The 21,692-nt window shown below is 43.0% G+C and overlaps 1 protein-coding gene across 3 annotated transcripts in view; it reads right to left on the bottom strand.

Annotated features, from left to right (window-relative positions):
• Positions 1–4,660: 4,660 nt before the first annotated feature.
• LOC130295480 (embryonic protein UVS.2-like) overlaps positions 4,661–21,692 on the bottom strand; it is a 30,748-nt gene continuing 13,716 nt past the window's right edge. For all 3 annotated transcript variants that reach the window (XM_056546287.1, XM_056546286.1, XM_056546288.1), the window contains 4 exons: positions 20,485–20,710; positions 18,450–18,568; positions 9,048–9,258; positions 4,661–5,383 (listed from right to left, as the gene is read on the bottom strand). In XM_056546287.1, coding sequence (XP_056402262.1) covers positions 5,379–5,383; positions 9,048–9,258; positions 18,450–18,568; positions 20,485–20,710 — 561 coding nt within the window. In that variant the 3' untranslated portion in view covers positions 4,661–5,378. The remainder of the gene's footprint in view (positions 5,384–9,047; positions 9,259–18,449; positions 18,569–20,484; positions 20,711–21,692) is intronic.

Raw genomic sequence — 21,692 nt, 5'->3', positions numbered from 1 at the left:
ATGGCTACTGCTGGTACTTGTACTAGGCCTGGGCACATGGCTGCTGCTACGTGTACTAAGCCTGGGCACATGGCTACTGCTGGTACTTGTACTTGGCCTGGGCACATGGCTGCTGCTACTTGTACTAGGCCTGGGCACATGGCTACTGCTACTTGTACTAGGCCTGGGCACATGGCTGCTGCTACATGTACTAGGCCTAGGCACAATGCAGCAGAATCCCATTGAAATCAATTGGACTCTGCTGCGGAATGTTCGTGTTGAATTCTTATGGGGAATTCCGCTCAGAAATTCTGCCGTGTGAACAAAGCCTTAGGGTTGGGTCACATGTGCCGTATTTAAAGAGTACCTGTCACCAACTAAACTTTTAATATATTGTTTCTTATGTAATTATAAGACACTTTGCTATTTACTTGCAGTTAAAATTCTCAACCTTTATATGTTTTAAATTTGATTGAAAAAACGGCCACTAGGTGGCTCTGTCTTGTTCCCTGAGCAAGTCAAACAGTTAGTTTGGTCTCCTCCTGGCCTGGCAGGAGACCAAACTCAAGAAGTGTGTGTGGGGCATGGTGAGGCACAACTCTCACAAGCTTCAATGACGTCGCGCCTGCTGAGGAACGGCCACTTTCTCCTGCCCGGAGCTCACACAATGTGAGCAAGGGGAAAGGTATGATACAGAGATTTTTTAAGCTTGGGGAAAAAAATTTATGGCAGGAGGATGTTGGGAGTAGTTAGGGAATATAATCTGAGTTAGTTTAGAAAATATGGTTTGATGACAGGTACTCTTTAGCTGCGTATTCTGCTGCGTATTTGCTGCAACTGATTTAGCTTCCCATGAATCAGCAAATATGCAGCAAAATATGCCACGTGTGACCCTGCCCTTACAGGGAGTTGCCCCCCAGGCTGTTAGTAGTTGTTACACTTGTTTTTATCAGACACGCACAAAGGATTCTCCCCAGTCAGTTTTACAGTAGGTTATGAGGTAACCATTAAAGGGGTACACCGCTGCTCAGCATGTGGAACAAACTGTTCTGAATGCTGGAGCCGGAGCTGGAAGCTTGTGACGTCAAAGCCCCGCCCCCTCATGGTGTCACGTCCCGCCCCCTCAATGCAAGTCTATGGGAGGGGGCGGAATTATGGCTTCCTCGGAGAACATTAGAGACAGCAGGGAGAAAAAAAACACAGAGACGGCACTCCGATGGTGTAGTATGTCAAGAATAGGTGTTTTTTTTTTGAGAAATCAAAAGATGCTCACCTTTTTTTGTTGTGCGAGCAGGCACAACACTGATGCACACTTTGAATGTAAATGTTGGGAGGTAGCTGGCCGTCGGTCCCGCTTAACAAGCGGCATGAAAGTGATATAGAGATGTGGAGTCTGGGTTGCCCGGCAGGGCTAGCCAGATGTCCAGTGGAAATCTTACTTGGTGGCTAGGTTGGCGCATGCCCAAGGGCATGCGCCAACCTACCCACCAAGTCGGATTTCCACTGGACATCTGGCTAGCAGTGCCGGGCAACCCAGACTCCACATCTGTATATAGTAGAACATTAGGGCCCATTTACACTCAGGGCTGGTGCAAGGATTTTTGCCACCCTAGTCGAAAGTTCATTTTGACCGCACCCATTGGCTCCGCCCTTCGACACTCCCCACCTTACTACTGGGGTGACACACTGTAACAAACCTTCTCCTCATGGGGCGGATGTATGGAGGTGTGTTGCTGGACGGCCTCGGAGGTGGCACTGCGCTCCTCCAGCAGGCTGAAGAATGCGGATTATTATGGTATCGGGGGGGTTAGTAGAAAAGCTGTCAGAAAGTAGCTTTTCTTATACATCAACAAAAATTAAAGGGGTTATCCATGAAATAAACTTTTTTATATATATATCAACTGGCTCCAGAAAGTTAAACAGATTTGTAAATTACTTCTATTAAAAAAATCTTAATCCTTTCGGTACTAATGAGCTGCTGAAGTTAAGTCGTTAATTTCTGTCTAAGTGCTCTCTGATGACACGTGTCTCGGGAACCGCCCAGTTTAGAAGCAAATCCCCATAGCAAACCTCTTCTACTCTGTGCAGTTCCTGAGACAAGCAGAGATGTCAGCAGAGAGCACTGTTGCCAGACAGAAAACAACAACTCAACTTCAGCAGTTGATAATTATTGAAAGGATTAAGATTTTTAAGTAATTTACAAATCTGTTTAACTTTCTGGAGCCAGTTGATATATATATATATATATATATATATATATATATATAAAAAAAATTTCCCCTGGAATACCCCCTTAACATAAAATTGGAGAACACATTTATTTAAACATTCAATTTAAAAGAAAGGAGAAAGAGTTAAAGGTTCAATTGAAAGGGATATGTTTGGTAGTCAAACAGGCAGAAGTGCTGTGTAATGTAATATCTGACTGATGCAAATGGGAAACATTATCTATAAACAATTTTCTTAACTCAATTCATTTACTGGAAACAGATTGTATTTGCATTCAGGTCAAAAACAAAAGATTTAAAGGGGTTATATCCAGGATTTGAAAAACAGAGCTTCTTTCTTCTGAAACGGCACCACAACTGTCCTCAGGTTGTGTGTGGTATTACAACTCAACTCCACTACCTTCAATCAAACTGAGCTGCAATACTACACACAACCTGAGGATGAGAGTGGCGCAGTTTTTAAAATACAGCTCTGTTTTTTAAGCTGTCTTTACTAAATTCAGCATGAATCAGGGACAGGACAGGGGTTAATTGTCTGATCGCAGGGGGTCCGATTGCTGGAACCCCCCGCGATGTCCAGTACAGGGCCTCAGCTCGGCCCTGGCTCTGCCAATGCGTGTTTCATAGTCAGCATGTCAGCTGGTCAAAACACGCCCCCTCGATTTATCACTTTGGGAGAGGCGGAGACACATCAATGCTGTGTCTCCGCCTCCCCCATAGAGATGAATGAAGGGGGAATGGGCACTGTCATTAAAACTTATTCTTGTTATTGCACTCCTTATGGTAAATAAAAAAAATCTTTCTAATGTACTTTGTTTATAAAAAAAAATGAAGTTTTCTATGTTTTATTTGTGTTTAAAAAAGCTGCCACTAGGTGTCTCCCTACTTGCCCAGAACACATTCCCCCCCCCCCCCCCCCCCCCATCTTTTGCACAGACCTTGGACTACTGCTGGCCTGGGAGAAGTCCAAAATCAGGAAATGCTGAGGTGGGGGGTGCAGCCTAAGCCAATAATAGCTCATCTCACGCACTGAACTGCTCTGGACTGTGTGTAGCAGAGTGAGGGAGGAAGTTCTCCCCTGTATTGCTTCAGATGATGTCACAGCCTGCTGGGGAACGCCCCTTCACGTCTGTGAATCTGACTGAGACTGAGCAGAGAATACAGAGCAATATCAAGGTAGAAAACAAAAAAATAATAAAATAAAAGCTGACAAGATAACTTTGTTGATTTTTTTGGTTCATCCCTCTAGGGCAGTGGTTCTTAACCTTGTTGGAGGTACTGAACCCCACCAGTTTCATATGCGCATTCACCAAACCCCTCTTAATTGGAAAAATATGATTTTTTCAAATTCAAAACATAGGAGGTATCTATTTAAGTATATATTAATACATTGGTGCACAAAATAAACAAAACCATTAAGAACAAAACCATGAAAACATTATTTTCACACAAAAACAAAAACATATAATGAATATTTACTGCAAATCAGTGACTTCTGCTGTTGTCTTTCAGAGACCAGTTCAGAAATGCGCGGCTTTACCTTGGCAAGTGCCACTCTCATGTAATTTTCGCAACAATGGCAGTTTTCCCCTACATTAGGCAGGCAGTGTTCCCCCACATTAGGCAGGCAGTGTTCCCCCACATTAGGCAGGCAATGTTCCCCCACATTAGGCAGGCAGTGTTCCCCCACATTAGGTTGGCAGTGTTCCCCCACATTAGGCAGGCAGTGTTCCCCCACATTAGGCAGGCAATGTTCCCCCACATTAGGCAGGCAGTGTTCCCCCACATTAGGCAGGCAGTGTTCCCCCACATTAGGCAGGCAGTGCTCCCCCACATTAGGCAGACAGAGTTCCCCCACATTAGGCAGGCAGTGTTCCCCCCACATTAGGCAGGCAGTGTTCCCCAACATTAGGCAGGCAGTGTTCCCCCCACATTAGGCAGGCAGTGTTCCCCAACATTAGGCAGGCAGTGTTCCCCCCACATTAGGCAGGCAGTGTTCCCCTACATTAGATTGGCAGTGTTCCCCCACATTAGGCCGGCAGTGTTCCCCCACATTAGGCAGGCAGTGTTCCCCCACATTAGGCTGGCAGTGTTCCCCCAAATTAGGCAGGCAGTGCCCCTGCCTTTCCTGGGGGTGTATCGGGGTATACACGCGCACACACGCACCCTCATTTTACCATGGATATTTGGGTAAAAAACTTTTTTTACTCAACTATCCTTGGTAAAATGAGGGTGCGTGTTATAGGCCGGTGCATGGTATACCCCGATAAATACGGTATGTTTGAGGCTGTCAAAGATAATGAAGGCCCATTGCAGGCTTTACAATTATCTGACAGTGTAATTACATCTTATTACATCAATACAATACATCAGACACAGGATAATTCGTAAGCAAACATACTGTATTGTCCAATAAACAAAATTTCCATAAAAAACTATTGAACTGTTTATTATAAAAGGCTACATATAAAAATAATACTGCATTAATCAAGTCCTGACAATCAATATTAGTATATGCTTACAAAAAAAACTTTCTGTGATATTGAAAAAACATAAAAAGAATGGGGATAAAAAAAGCGGCATTTTATAGACATCTGCTGCTAAACGGACAACGATACGAAACCAAAATCATGTCAGAAGTGTCCAAAAATGTTTAGTAACCAAATGTGAATCCGCAATTTGAATAAAGTAGTGAAAAGTCCACTGTCAGCAGATAAGACAAAATCGTCAACAGCCCTTATGCACATTTCACCTAATGCTTCCTCAGGGGGATCACTTGTGGAAAACATCTGATGTACTCATGCAAAGGACTTGGGACATTGAATGCCCTAAAAGTTAAATCTGATTAAACAATTTAACAGCCTTTACTTGATTTATATAACAAGTATCACACACATCATGATATACTGTACATATTATGCATTTTAGATAAATGTAAAACACTACTACAAATGACAATATAAAAAATAACTTTTTATTTTTTTTTTTTATAATCTTTTTCTATAAAAAGCTACTTTATAATACTTATTCTTCATTTCCATATCATTTGCTATAATGTGATAAAGTAAATGGAAGTTTGGAAGACGACCCAGATTTATTATCTTCAGAGATGGAAAAGTCAATTGAATGAACTGTGAGAGTTAAAATGCATTCCAGTGCAGTCATCTCCAGTTATGCTGTAGAAAAAGATGCAGGAAGATTTATTAGGAAATCAAATATGTCCAGTTCTAGCCATTCTGTATTATCAATATATATGTGACATGCAATAAAGACATAGTCAATAATCAATGATGTCCCTTCAAAAAAAAAAAAAATATTATTAATAAAAAAGGTAAACTATTTTATATATAAGCAGGTTTATTAGAGGGTTTTATTCTGTTTTACAAAAAAAAATTAAATTGGCACTATCATTAAAACTAATTTTTGCTATTGCACTCCTTATGGTAAATAAAAATCTTACTAATATACTTTGTTAAAAAAAAATGAAGTTTTCTATGTTTTATTTGTGTTTAAAAAAGCAGCCATTTCCCCCCCATCTTTTGCACAGACTTTGGACTCCTGCTGGCCTGGCAGAAGTCCAAAAGCAGGAAATGCTGAGGGGTGTGTGTGCAGAGTGGGGGATTAAGTTCTCCCCTGTATGGCTTCGGATGATGTCACGCCTGCTGGGGAACGCCCCTTCCCAGTCTGTGAATCTGACTGAGACTGAGCAGTGGGCTGTGTGTAGCAGAGTGAGGGATTAAGTTCTCCCCTGTATGGCTTCGGATGATGTCACGCCTGCTGGGGAACGCCCCTTCCCAGTCTGTGAATCTGACTGAGACTGAGCAGAAAATACAGAGCGATATCAAGGTAGAAAACTAAAAAATAATAAAATATAAAGGCAGGGGGTTGTTTATCATAATGGGGGCAGTGAACTAGGAGGATTATAAAATTTAAAGGGGTACTCCGGTGGAAAACTTTGAGAAAAAAATCAACTGGTGCCATAAAGTTAAACAGATTTGTAAATTACTTCTATTAAAAAATCTTAATCCTTCCAGCTCTTATTAGCTGCTGAATACTACGTAGGAAATTATTTTCTTTTTGGAACACAGAGCTCTCTGCTGACATCACGAGCTTAGTGCTCTCTGCTGACATTTCTGTCCATTTGAGGAACTGTCCAAAGCAGCCTATATTTGCTATGGGGATTTTCTCCTACTCTGGACAGTTCTTAAAATGGACAGAGATGTCAACAGAGACCAGAGTCCATTAAGTTCATCCTATATCCCTAATGAGTCCCTACTGAGTTGATCAGAGGAGGCGAAAAAAAAAAACTCATACTAGAGGTAAAAATTCCTTCCCAACTCCAAATATGGCATCAAAATAAATCCCTGGATCAACCCTCTGTCCCTATAAATCTAGAATCCATAACCAGCGATGTTCTTACTCTCCAAAAATGCATCCAGACCCTTTTTGAATTCTCTTACATAGTTCACCATGACCACCTCTTCCGGGAGAGAGTTCCATAGTCTCACTGCTCTTACAGTAAAGAACCCCCATCTGTGCTGGTGTAGAAACCTCCTTTCCTCTAGACGTACAGGATGCCCCCTTGTTATAGATACAGTCCTGGGTATAAATAGATCATGGAGAGATCTCTGTACGTCCCCTGATATATTTATACATAGTTATTAGGTCTCCCCTAAGCCTTCTTTTTTCTAAAATAAATAACCCTAATCCTGATAATCTTTCTGGGTACTGTAGTCCTCCCATTCCCCGTATTACCCTGGTTGCCCGTCTTTGAACCCTCTCCAGCTCCACTATATCTTTCTTGTACACTGGGGCCCAGTACTGTACACAGTATTCTATGTGTGGTCTGGCCAGTACTGTACACAGTATTCCATGTGTGGTCTGACAGTACTGTACACAGTATTCTATGTGTGGTCTGACAAGTACAGTACACAGTATTCTATGTGTGGTCTGACCAGTACTGTACACAGTATTCTATGGTCTGACAAGTACAGTACACAGTATTCTATGTGTGGTCTGACCAGTACTGTACACAGTATTCTATGTGTGGTCTGACCAGTACTGTACACAGTATTCTATGTGTGGTCTGACCAGTACTGTACACAGTATTCTATGTGTGGTCTGACCAGTACTGTACACAGTATTCTATGTGTGGTCTGACAGTACTGTACACAGTATTCTATGTGTGGTCTGACCAGTACTGTACACAGTATTCTATGTGTGGTCTGACCAGTACTGTACACAGTATTCTATGTGTGGTCTGACCAGTACTGTACACAGTATTCTATGTGTGGTCTGACCAGTACTGTACACAGTATTCTATGTGTGGTCTGACCAGTACTGTACACAGTATTCTATGTGTGGTCTGACCAGTACTGTACACAGTATTCTATGTGTGGTCTGACCAGTACTGTACACAGTATTCTATGTGTGGTCTGACAGTACTGTACACAGTATTCTATGTGTGGTCTGACCAGTACTGTACACAGTATTCCATGTGTGGGTCTGACCAGTACTGTACACAGTATTCTATGTGTAGTCTGACCAGTACTGTACACAGTATTCTATGTGTGGTCTGACCAGTACTGTACACAGTATTCCATGTGTGGTCTGACCAGTACTGTACACAGTATTCTATGTGTGGTCTGACCAGTACTGTACACAGTATTCTATGTGTGGTCTGACCAGTACTGTACACAGTATTCTATGTGTGGTCTGACCAGTACTGTACACAGTATTCTATGTGTGGTCTGACCAGTACTGTACACAGTATTCTATGTGTGGTCTGACCAGTACTGTACACAGTATTCTATGTGTGGTCTGACCAGTACTGTACACAGTATTCTATGTGTGGTCTGACCAGTACTGTACACAGTATTCTATGTGTGGTCTGACCAGTACTGTACACAGTATTCTATGTGTGGTCTGACCAGTACTGTACACAGCATTCTATGTGTGGTCTGACCAGTAATGTACACAGTATTCCATGTGTGGGTCTGACCAGTACTGTACACAGTATTCTATGTGTGGTCTGACCAGTACTGTACACAGTATTCTATGTGTGGTCTGACCAGTACTGTACACAGTATTCTATGTGTGGTCTGACCAGTACTGTACACAGTATTCTATGTGTGGTCTGACCAGTACTGTACACAGTATTCTATGTGTGGTCTGACCAGTACTGTACACAGTATTCTATGTGTGGTCTGACCAGTACTGTACACAGTATTCTATGTGTGGTCTGACCAGTACTGTATACAGTATTCTATGTGTGGTCTGACTAGTACTGTACACAGTATTCTATGTGTGGTCTGACCAGTACTGTACACAGTATTCTATGTGTGGTCTGACCAGTACTGTACACAGTATTCTATGTGTGGTCTGACCAGTACTGTACACAGTATTCTATGTGTGGTCTGACCAGTACTGTACACAGTATTCTATGTGTGGTCTGACCAGTACTGTACACAGTATTCTATGTGTGGTCTGACCAGTACTGTACACAGTATTCTATGTGTGGTCTGACCAGTACTGTATACAGTATTCTATGTGTGGTCTGACTAGTACTGTACACAGTATTCTATGTGTGGTCTGACCAGTACTGTACACAGTATTCTATGTGTGGTCTGACTAGTGATTTGTACAGTGGTAGAATTATTTCCATGTGGTGGGCATCTATGCCCCTATTGATGCCCCCCAATGACATATTCTGTAGGGCTGTATCAATCTCTTTACTGGATGATACAAATATTATTACAATTCTTACTTGAAGCGTCACAGTTCATATGAATGTATAATGTGTCACAGACTTATATAGAAGGACGTGGCTGTAGTACTTACTAAATATATACGATGCCTGGAATCCTCTCCTCTGAACTGTAGCGTCACTCACAAAGGTCAGAGTTAAGGAGTTGGTTTCGGATTTAATGACAGGTATTGTACGGTCACCACAGAATGGACCCCATCTGGAGGTCCCATCCGCCATGGATAAATAGTCATGTGTGCAGTAAGTGCCGCTCTCTGTTTGAAAACCACTAATAGTCACGGAAATCTGTAAACAACAGGAGAATATTATGTCATGTTATTATTTTGTCAGACAACACTGAAATTATGTGTAACTAATGGATATATATATATATATATATATATATATATATATATATATATATATATATATATATATATATATAGAGAGAGAGAGAGAGAGAGAGAGTCATGTGTGGCTGCAACCGCTTTTTTTCCTCTACATTTGGGGACCAGTGGCATGATTGTCTATATGGTGTGCTGCCCTCCGTTATTTTTTTCTATATATATATTATTATTATTATTATAATTTTTTTTACTTAGGATTTTAATATTTATATTGTGAGGTAGAAAGATAGATATACATGAGATAAATAGATAATAGATAGATATATAGATAGATATACTCCTTGAGAATGGCTGGGTGAGCCAGCTGAAACGTTGCTGCTTATTTTTTGGAAACATTTTTTTTTTTTAAATAGAATACATTCACTTTTTTGCACTTTCCTATGGACTGCGCTGCAGTAAGATCCTTTTGCTGTATGAACGTGGGGTAGATTTGGCCAATACTCCAGAAGCGGCTCTGCACCAGACACTTTTTTCATGGGAATTTTGATGTGCTGCTTTTTTACATTTTTTGGGGGGGGATCTATGGGATAGATAGATAGATATGAGATAGATAGATAGAGATAGATAGATATGAGATAGACAGATAGATAGATATGAGATAGATAGATAGATAGATAAGAGATAGATAGGAGATAGATAGATACGAGATAGATAGATAGATATGAGATAGAGACGAGATATATAGATAGATATGAGATAGATAGATAGATAAGAGATAGACAGATAGATATGAGATAGATAGATATGAGATAGATGGATAGACATGAGATAGATAGATAGATAGATAGATAGATATGAGATAGATAGATAGATAGATATGAGATAGATATATAGATAAGAGATAGATAGATAGATATGAGATAGATAGATAGATAGATAGATAAGAGATAGATAGATAGATAGATGGATAGATAGATATGAGATAGATAGATAGATGTGAGATAGATATGCGATAGATAGATATGAGATAGATAGATAGATAGGAAATAGTTAGATAGATATGAGATAGATAGATAGGTAAGAGATAGATATATATGAAATAGATAGATAAGAGATAGATAGATAGATAGATATGAGATAGATAGATAGATATATATGAGATAGATAGATAGATAGATAGATATGAGATATATATATATATATATATATATATATATATATATATATAGATAGATAAGAGATAGATAGATAGATAGATATGAGATAGATATGCGATAGATAGATATGAGATAGATAGATAGATAGATAGGAGATAGATAGATAGATAGATATGAGATAGATAGGTAAGAGATAGATAGATATGAGATAGATAGATAAGAGACAGATAGATAGATATGAGATAGATAGATAGATAGATAGATATGAGATAGATAGATAGATATGAGATAGATAGATAGATAGATATGAGATAGATAGATAGATATGAGATAGATAGATAGATAGATAGATATGAGATAGATAGATAAGAGATAGATAGATATGAGATAGATAGATATGAGATAGATAGATATAAGATAGATAGATATTGTTACGCCTAGCGCTCCGGGTCCCCGCTCCTCCCCGGAGCGCTCACGGCGTTCTTCTCCCTGCAGCTCCCCGGTCAGCGCTGACCGGGAGCGCTGCTCTGCCATGGCCGTTGGGGATGCGATTCGCACAGCGGGACGCGCCCGCTTGCGAGTCGCATCCCAGGTCACTTACCCGTTCCCGTCTCCTGCGGTCATGTGCTGGCGCGCGCGGCTCCGCTCTCTAGGGCGCGCGCGCGCCAGCTCCCTGAGACTTAAAGGGCCAGTGCACCAATGATTGGTGCCTGGCCCAATTAGCTTAATTGGTTCCCACCTGTTCCCTGCTTATATCTAGTCTCCTCCCTTGCACTCCCTTGCCGGATCTTGTTGCCTTAGTGCCAGTGAAAGCGTTCTTTGTGTGTTTATACCCTGTGTACCAGAACTATTGCTATCTCCCCTGACTACGAACCTTGCCGCCTGCCCCCGACCTTCTGCTACGTCCGACTTTGCTTCTGCCTACTCCCTTGTACCTCGCCTATCTTCAGCAGCCAGAGAGGTGCCGTTGCTAGTGGATACGACCTGGTCACTACCGCCGCAGCAAGACCATCCCGCTTTGCGGCGGGCTCTGGTGAAAACCAGTAGTGTCTTAGAACCGGTCCACTAGCACGGTCCTCGCCATCCCTCTCTGGCACAGAGGATCCACCTCCTGCCAGCCGGCATCGTGACAGTAGATCCGGCCATGGATCCCGCTGAAGTTCCTCTGCCTGTTGTCGCCGACCTCCCCACACTGGTCGCCCAGCAAGCCCGACAAATTGCCCAACAAGATCACCAGCTGTCGTACTTGACCACCATGACTCAGCAACTCCAGTCGCAGCTACAGCAGATTCAGTCTCAGCTACAGCAGCAGCAACCATCTCCTCCGCCAGCTCCTGCACCTCTTCCGCAGCGAGTGGCCACTCCTAGCCTCCGCCTGTCTTTGCCGGACAAATTTAATGGGGACTCTAAGTTTTGCCGTGGCTTCCTTTCCCAATGTTCCCTGCATCTGGAGATGATGTCGGATCAGTTTCCTACTGAAAGGTCTAAGGTGGCTTTCGTAGTCAGCCTTCTGTCTGGAAAAGCCCTGTCATGGGCCACACCGCTCTGGGACCGCGATGACCCTGTCACTGCCTCTGTACACTCCTTCTTCTCGGAAATTCGAAGTGTCTTTGAGGAACCTGCCCGAGCCTCTTCTGCTGAGACTGCCCTGCTGAACCTGGTCCAGGGTAATTCCTCCGTTGGCGAGTACGCCATACAATTCCGTACTCTTGCTTCTGAACTATCCTGGAATAATGAGGCTCTCTGCGCGACCTTTAAAAAAGGCCTATCCAGCAACATTAAGGATGTTCTGGCCGCACGAGAGACTCCTGCTAACCTGCATGAACTCATTCATCTAGCCACTCGCATTGACATGCGTTTTTCTGAGAGGCATCAAGAGCTCCGCCAGGAAAAGGACTTAGATCTCTGGACACCTCTCCCACAGTCTCCACTGCAATCTGCGCCTAGGCCTCCCGCCGAGGAGGCCATGCAAGTGGATCGGTCTCGCCTGACCCTGGAAGAGAGGAATCGCCGTAAGGAAGAGAATCTTTGTTTGTACTGTGCCAGTACTGAACATTTTCTGGTGGATTGCCCAATCCGTCCTCCACGTCTGGGAAACGCACGCTCGCACTCAGCTCTCGTGGGTGTGGCGTCTCTTGATGCCAAGTCGGCTTCTCCACGTCTCACGGTACCTGTTCGGATTTCCACTTCAGCCAGCTCTCCCCTCTCAGCCGTGGCCTGCCTGGACTCTGGAGCTTCTGGGAATTTTGTTCGGGACTCCTTTGTGAATAAATTCCGGATTCCGGTGACCCGTCTTGTCAAGCCACTCCACATTTCCGCGGTCAACGGAGCCAGGGTGGACTGTACCATACGTTTCCGCACGGAGCCCCTTCTTATGAGCATCGGATCTCACCACGAGAGGATTGAACTTTTGGTCCTCCCCAATTGCACCTCGGAAATTCTCCTTGGACTTCCCTGGCTTCAACTTCATTCCCCAACCCTGGATTGGTCCACTGGGGAGATCAAGAGTTGGGGGTCCTCTTGTTCCAAGAACTGTCTAAAACCGGTTCCCAGTAACCCTTGCCGTAACTCTGTGGTTCCTCCTGTATCTGGTCCCCCTAAGGTCATTAAGGACTCTGCCTGCCACAGGAAATGCCCCTCCCCCCCTCCCAGTTCCATCAGGCAAGCTTCTGTGTCCCCTCATGGCCCTCGTCCTGGTGTCACACTGCCCCGTGCCAGGTCCCGCCCTCTGCCCTCTCTCCCCATTCCTACTCCTGCGGTTCTGCCTGCCGTTGAGGAATCCCTCCATCCTTTCCCGGTGTCCTCATCCCAGGGGAGGCAGTTACCCGATAAAGAGAAGGGGAGACCTAAGGGGGGGGGTACTGTTACGCCTAGCGCTCCGGGTCCCCGCTCCTCCCCGGAGCGCTCACGGCGTTCTTCTCCCTGCAGCTCCCCGGTCAGCGCTGACCGGGAGCGCTGCTCTGCCATGGCCGTTGGGGATGCGATTCGCACAGCGGGACGCGCCCGCTTGCGAGTCGCATCCCAGGTCACTTACCCGTTCCCGTCTCCTGCGGTCATGTGCTGGCGCGCGCGGCTCCGCTCTCTAGGGCGCGCGCGCGCCAGCTCCCTGAGACTTAAAGGGCCAGTGCACCAATGATTGGTGCCTGGCCCAATTAGCTTAATTGGTTCCCACCTGTTCCCTGCTTATATCTAGTCTCCTCCCTTGCACTCCCTTGCCGGATCTTGTTGCCTTAGTGCCAGTGAAAGCGTTCTTTGTGTGTTTATACCCTGTGTACCAGAACTATTGCTATCTCCCCTGACTACGAACCTTGCCGCCTGCCCCCGACCTTCTGCTACGTCCGACTTTGCTTCTGCCTACTCCCTTGTACCTCGCCTATCTTCAGCAGCCAGAGAGGTGCCGTTGCTAGTGGATACGACCTGGTCACTACCGCCGCAGCAAGACCATCCCGCTTTGCGGCGGGCTCTGGTGAAAACCAGTAGTGTCTTAGAACCGGTCCACTAGCACGGTCCTCGCCATCCCTCTCTGGCACAGAGGATCCACCTCCTGCCAGCCGGCATCGTGACAGATATGAGATAGATAGATAGATAAGAGATAGATAGATAGATGTGAGGTAGATATGCGATAGATATGAGATAGATAGATAGATAGATAGATAGATAGGAAATAGATAGATATGAGATAGATAGATAGATAGATAGGTAAGAGATAGATATATATGAAATAGATAGATAAGAGATAGATAGATAGATAGATAGATAGATATGAGATAGATAGATATGAGATAGATAGATAGAAAGATATGAGATAGATATATAGATAGATAATAGATAGATAGATAGATATGAGATAGATATGCGATAGATATGAGATAGATAGATAGATAGATAGATAGATAGGAGATAGATAGATAGATATGAGATAGATAGATAAATAGGTAAGAGATAGATAGATATGAGATAGATAGATAAGAGATAGATAGATAGATAGATAGATAGATAGATAGATATGAGATAGATAGATAGATAGATAGATAGATATGAGATAGATAGATAGATAGATATGAGATAGATAGATAAGAGATAGATAGATATGAGATAGATAGATATGAGATAGATAGATATGAGATAGATAGATAGATAGATATGAGATAGATAGATAGATATGAGATAGATAGATAGATAGATAGGAGATAGATAGATAGGAGATAGATATGAGATAGATAGATAGATAAATATGAGATAGATAGATAGATAGATAGATAGAGAGATGCAATGGTTGTGTATCAGAATGTGCTAACCAACTTTAATTGCTTTGCAAATGTGGGGGGAGTGGCTGCCTCCATGTTGGTTTGTGTACCCCATCCATTTTATAAAGTGCTGGATGTTTCAGGCCTGGATAACTGAATGCTCAGAGGCATATTCATAGTGTAGGGTCCGTCACAATGAGGTCACCTTATCATGGTGGGATGGTACATGCTATTTGGCCAAATGGTGAGCAAAGAACCTCTATTTTTCACTATACCAGTATAGCATATCACATTTCATGTATTAAAAGCAAGGCAGGTGAATAAGCTCACTCCAGATACCGTCTCAGAGGCGCGGAACGGTGTGGACCCCACCGAAACCAATATCAAAACAAAGGAGAATGTCCAACCTTCCAGCTCGTGGATGCGATGTTTGACTTTATTCACAGGATAGCTTCATAAAAAACACAGGTAGGGACACAAAGTGACGCGTTTCTGCCCCTTTTCTAGGCCTTACTCATACTAGTATGAGTAAGGCCTAGAACACAAGCTGAAACGCGTCACTTTGTTTCCCTACCTGTGTTTTTATGAAGCTATCCTGTGAATAAAGTCAAACATCGCATCCACAAGCTGGAAGGTTGGACATTCTCCTTTGTTTTGATATTTCATATATAGCTTTGTGCTAGCAGTGTGTTGCTGTAATTCTCTTGCTGGTGTCGATAGATAGATAGATAGATAGATATGAGATAGATAGATAAATATACATAAGTTAGAAAAATATGCGATAAATAGATAGATATGAGATATATGATTGACTGATTGATAGATAGATATGAGATAGATGATAAATAAATAGACAGATAGGTAGATAGATAATTAGATAGATATGAGATAGATAGATATCCACACAAAGAAAGCAGCACTCCCAACACGCCCGGCCCCCGGCTCAGGGTCCGTACACACAGAGGCCACATTTATAATTGTCTTTAGACTGTTTTTTTGTGTCTAAATAGGGGCAAAAAAAAGGAGCAAGCAGGGTTTTTTGCACCTTTTTTTTGCCCCTTTTTGTTTACACATTTCTGCAGATTTTGAGTTGCTGTCCGGGCATGCTGGGAGGTGTAGTTTTGCAACATCTGGAGGTCCACAGGTTGAAGATCACTGATTGAAGGGATTGAGAGGGGGATGATGACAGGGTGATGATGATGGGGGTGTTAATGAAGGGGGTCTGAATGATGACAGGGGGGATGATGATGTGGGTGTTAATGACGGGGGTCTGGATGATGACGGGGTGATGATGATGGGGGTCTGGATGATGACGGGTAGTGATGTCGCGAACATAAAATTTTCGGTTCGCGAACGGCGAACGCGAACTTCCGCAAATGTTCGCGAACCGGGTGAACCGCCATTGACTTCAATGGGCAGGCGGATTTTAAAACCCACAGGGACTCTTTCTGGCCACAATAGTGATTTAAAAGTTGTTTCAAGGGGACTAATACCTGAACTGTGGCGTGCTGGAGGGGGATCCATGGCAAAACTCCCATGGAAAATTACATAGTTGATGCAGAGTCTGGTTTTAATCCATAAAGGGCATAAATCCCCTATTATTCCTAAATTATTTGGAATAATGTGCTTTAGCCCCCTTTAGGTAGCACATAGAGCCCCCCTTTAGGCATCACATAGTTAGATCCCCCCCTTTAGGCAGCACATAGATTCCCCCATATTAGGCAGCACATAGTTAGAGCCCCCCTTTAGGCAGCACATAGGTAGAGCCTCCCTTTAGGCAGCATATAGATTCCCCCATATTAGGCAGCACATAGTTAGAGCCCCCCTTTAGGCAGCACATAGAGCCCCCTTTAGGCAGCACATATTTAGATCCCCCCTTTAGGCAGCACATAGATTCCCCCATATTAGGCAGCACATAGTTAGAGCCCCCCTTTAGGCAGCACATAGATTCCCCCATATTAGGCAGCACATAGTTAGAGCCCCCCTTTAGGCATCACATAGATTCCCCCATATTAGGCAGCACATAGTTAGAGCCTCCCTTTAGGCAGCACATAGAGCCCCCTTTAGGCAGCACATAGATCCCCCATATTAGGAAGCACATAGTTAGAGCCCCCTTTAGGCAGCACTGGTTTTATTTCACAGCCAAAAAAGTTTTTTTATTTTATTTGAACAACTGTCACACCAAATGTGATTTGCACTAGTGTGACAATGAGCAAAAAAGGTTGCCAGCGGAGTTCCCCTTTTAAGCAGAGGTCCCCAACCTGGGTGCCTCCAGCAGTTGCAAGACACACGGACTGAACTTATAGCCCTTTTAATACCGTAGTTAGTTGCTTGAAGGAAATTACGTTTTACACCGGAGTACCCCTTTTAACCAGCGGTTCCCTCCCAACCATGGTGCCTCCAGCTGTTGCAAGACACACGGACTGATATTTGAGCCCTAAAAAGGGCTTTTTTGGGTGCTGTCCTTAAAGCAGATGTTACACTAGTGCTTTAGAAGTAAACTGGACCCTGAATACACCACCTAGCAGCAACCTAGCTATCGCTTTCCCTATACAGCAGGAGCAGCTTTTCTGTCCCTCCACTTTCTAACCCTGCAGCATGCCGAATGAAGGTAAAATGGCGTCCGCGCAACAGGTAGGAGGGTCCGGAAGGGAGGGACTGATGCTGATTGGCTGTAATGTTTCTGCTGACTCTGACTCACAGGGTCAAAGTTTACCGCAATGTTAAAGTATAGGGGGCGAATCGAACTTCACATATGTTCGCCCGGCGATGCGAACGCGAACATGCTAAGTTCGCCGGCGAACAATTCGCGACATCTCTAATGACGAGGTGATGATGATGCGGGTGTTAATGACGGGGGTCTGGATGATGTATTTCCCACCCTAGGCTTATAGTCGAGTCAATAACTTTTCCTGGGTTATTGGGGTGAAATATATACGGTATATATTTTTTATGTTTATGCACTTCATTATGTTAATTACTTGATTGGCCCTGCGTGGCCATAAATATTCACTTGTTGCCACATTTGTGTGAGACTGTCGAGAAGTCAATGCACATTGGGTTGAATAAAGACCCTTTTTCTTCACCATAATTAGAGTGCCACTGCCCTTTATTACTAGATAGATAGATAGATAGAATAAAGATATGAGATAGATATAAGATAGATTGATATAAGATAGATAGATATGAGATAGATATATAGATAGATTTGAGATAGACATAAAATAGATATGAGAAAAAAAAACAAATTAAAAAATTAGCATAAAAAATAAAAAATAAAAACTGCATTATCGGTTAAGGACACTCAACTTTAAGGGTGCATTCACACGCTCTTTGTTTTTGCGGGTTTTCCGTTGCGTATTTGAAAAGGGGCGGGCTCTTCTCGGCTATCCGCAGCTGATTTTCCACGGAGGAATTTACGCTGCGGAAAATCCGCCGCAAGCCCCCTAGAAGTCAGTAGGGACTGCGGCGGATTTTCCGCAGCATAAATTCCGCCTTGGAAGATCTTCTATGGACAGCCGAGAAGAGCCCGCCCCTTTCAAATACGCAGCGGAAAACCCGCCAAAACAAAGAGCGTTTGAACGCACCCTAAACCAACTACTCTCCATTTTACACCCATCCTTCCAAATTATTCATTTAACAGTAACACACTCACACACCACACACACACACACACTCACACAAATATATATACTCACATATACTCGATGCACTTAATAGCAGTATTTCATTTTATAAAAACGTACTTTTTTGTCAACCGGAGCTGTGATTGTAAAGATGCAGCGCAAGTTTGGACCATAGGCATTGGGATACCCAGGGGATTGAAAAGTTCCTTTGGGAATATAAAATGTTCCTCCGCACTTCACTGTGGGAAATACATTATAATATTGTGAATAAACAAAAAACATGGAAGTACACAATTAATTATATGTTTAACCCCTTAAGGCATGCACTGTAAATGTACGCGCTGCAGGGAGTAACTTTGCGCACAGCGCAATAGATTTACAGCACGGATATCTGACAAGCACAGGAGCTGCGCTCGCTACATAATGGGAAAGCTCCACCTGCTATCAGAAGCCTGGGGCTCACTGACAATGGCGGACATCAGCAATCCTGCTCATGTCCGCCATTAACCCCATAGATGCCATGATTCATGCCTATCACGGCATCTATAATGAAACCGGAGGTTCCGGTGGGCTTAACAGACCCCTGCTGAGCAATCATTGGGTCCTTTAAGTGCAAATGTCCACAGGAAGTCTCTTACCTCCCACCGTTCGGCAATCTTCGGCTCTCCCATAGAGCTATATAGAGGGTGCGTGGCGTCCCCCGCTTCGGGCGGGGGTCGTGACGCAGCACTATGAAGGAGAGCAGGGGCTACAAACAAAAGATCGCAAAGGCCACAGAGCTCGGATCCCCCGCGATCTAAAACGTATCCCCTATCCGAAGGATACGTTTTCTTCCATGATACTTCTCCTTTAACCGGTTGCTGTCTAAGGATGAGCCGGCTTGTCCGGAGACGGCAACCATTGTATGGCACGGGCTCCGGACTAGAGCCCGCGTCATAACGGCCGGCCCCCAGCTGATTCCTGTAGCTGGGGGCTGGCGCTTATAGCCGACATGCTGTGATTGACGCAGCCGGCTATTAACCCCTTAACGACTCAGGGTTTTTCCGTTTTTGCACTTTCGTTTTTTCCTCCTTACCTTTAAAAAATCATAACCCTTTCAATTTTCCACCTAAAAATCCATATTATGGCTTATTTTTTGCGTCGCCAATTCTACTTTGCAGTGACATTAGTCATTTTACCCAAAAATGCACGGCGAAACGGAAAAAAAAATCATTGTGCGACAAAATCGAAAAAAAAACGCCATTTTGTAACTTTTGGGGGCTTCCGTTTCTACGCAGTGCATATTTCGGTAAAAATTACACCTTATCATTATTCTGTAGGTCCATATGGTTAAAATGATACCCTACTTATATAGGTTTGATTTTGTCGCACTTCTGGAAAAAATCATAACTACATGCAGGAAAATTTATACGTTTAAAAATGTCATTTTCTGACCCCTATAAATTTTTTATTTTTCCACGTACGGGGCGGTATGAGGACTCATTTTTTGCGCCGTGATCTGAAGTTTTTATTGGTATGATTTTTGTTTTGATCTGACTTTTTGATCACTTTTTATTCATTTTTTAATGTTATAAAAAGTTACCAAAATACGCTTTTTTGGACTTTGGAATTTTTTTGCGCGTACGCCATTGACCGTACGGCTTAATTAATGATATATTTTTATAGTTCGGACATTTACGCACGCGGCGATACCACATATGTTTATTTTTATTTTTTTTTACACTGTTTTATTTTTCTTATGGGAAAAGGGGGGTGATTCAAACTTTTATTAGGGAAGGGGTTAAATGACCTTTATTAACACTTTTTTTTTACTTTTTTTTTGCAGTGTTATAGGTCCCATAGGGAAAAAATAAGCCATCATATGGATTTTTAGGTGCAAAATTGAAAGGGTTATGATTTTTAAAAGGTAAGGAGGAAAAAACGAAAGTGCAAAAGCAGAAAAACGCTCGGTCCTTAAGGGGTTAAGGAACACCATTATAACTAGAATAGATTTATAAAGGCTGATGAGCTCCAGCAATGGCCTGGCTCTTCTAAGTCTGTTAAACATGAGAGTCCTGGTGGTTTGATAACAACTAAGGATGCATCTTCAGTAAAATAACTTTCAGAAGTTAAGATGATTAAATTGCAATAAAATAGCCAGAATGTAATACTGTACCTGAGCCATATAAAGCTTTGAAACCAACCCCAGTAACACTGCTATCACTGGAAAACTCAACCAATAATTGTCTAGTAGATGCGATTATTGGAGGAATCAACCCAGTCCCGCAGGTTCTGTCCAATAACAGAGGATAATTCTTTGTGGGACCATCATAGATCTTAATATAATCTGACATACAATCCGGAGATGACTGGACATCAAAGGCCTCAAAGTTCAATGTAACCTAACAAAGATTTAAAAACAAACAAACTATGTTTTAGAAAGAAGTTAGCTGGCACTGTTATTTTACTCACTATCCTTATGCAGCCTTTGCACTGATGCTATATACATGCATAATGCGGTGGTACTCTATCGTGTGAAGTTTTTCAAGGGGGCAATTCATCTAGAAAAGTTTAAAAAACACAATGGCACTCAACCATTTTCTGGTTACTGATCTGATGAAGGGGGAGACTCCCACGAAACACGTAATCTTTCTGTTTTATTGTTTTTTATGCACTTTTAAATAAACTGTCCAGTGTTTTGTATTACCTACATCTCTTGCTACAGTTTGTTATCTCCACCGTTAGAATCAGCAGCACCATCCTAAGGTTATTTTGCTGTACTACTATTGGTCTTCTCCCAGGAAATGGTTCTACCTCTCCTGCAACCTGAGGCTTAGCAGCGGTTCCAGCCTTCTTCTATAACCCCAATCGCGGGTTGATATGCAGGTTTTTACTTGCCTCAAGGTGAGCAGCCACTACCTAGGGGTCTTATAGGCCCTGCTACTTCTCTATCTGTGACTTTTATTATCCCTATGGTATCACACGAGGCGCCCCCTCGGGTCTCCCTGTTTTTTCCTTACTCACAGATTTTCTGGTTTTGGTTCTTTTATTAATTTTAAACATTATGGAATTTTTTTTTCTGTGCAGGATATGTGTGTCTTGCTGCAACCAGCTAGGACACCAGTGTGTTTTGGGAGTGGTTACAGCTGTTTCATGCTATCAGCACTAACGGTCTATTGAAGTGCTGATTACAGGAACAGCTGTAACCACTTCCTGAACACACTAATGTCCTGGCTTACAAATGTTGCCTATTGCGTAAATAAAAGCCTTTGGTCCCAGCACTATTTTCTGGACCTGAAATTATCAGGTCCCAATAATTGCACAAAGAGCAAAGGTTGTAATGGCCACCAACATGATTGGTAGCACGCTATAAGGTTTCTGTAT

This window comes from Hyla sarda, chromosome 11 (assembly GCF_029499605.1).
Source record: "Hyla sarda isolate aHylSar1 chromosome 11, aHylSar1.hap1, whole genome shotgun sequence".
Classification (NCBI taxonomy): domain Eukaryota; kingdom Metazoa; phylum Chordata; class Amphibia; order Anura; family Hylidae; genus Hyla; species Hyla sarda.
Note: the sequence above shows the minus strand (reverse complement) of the source record. Positions and strands in the feature narration are given on the sequence as shown.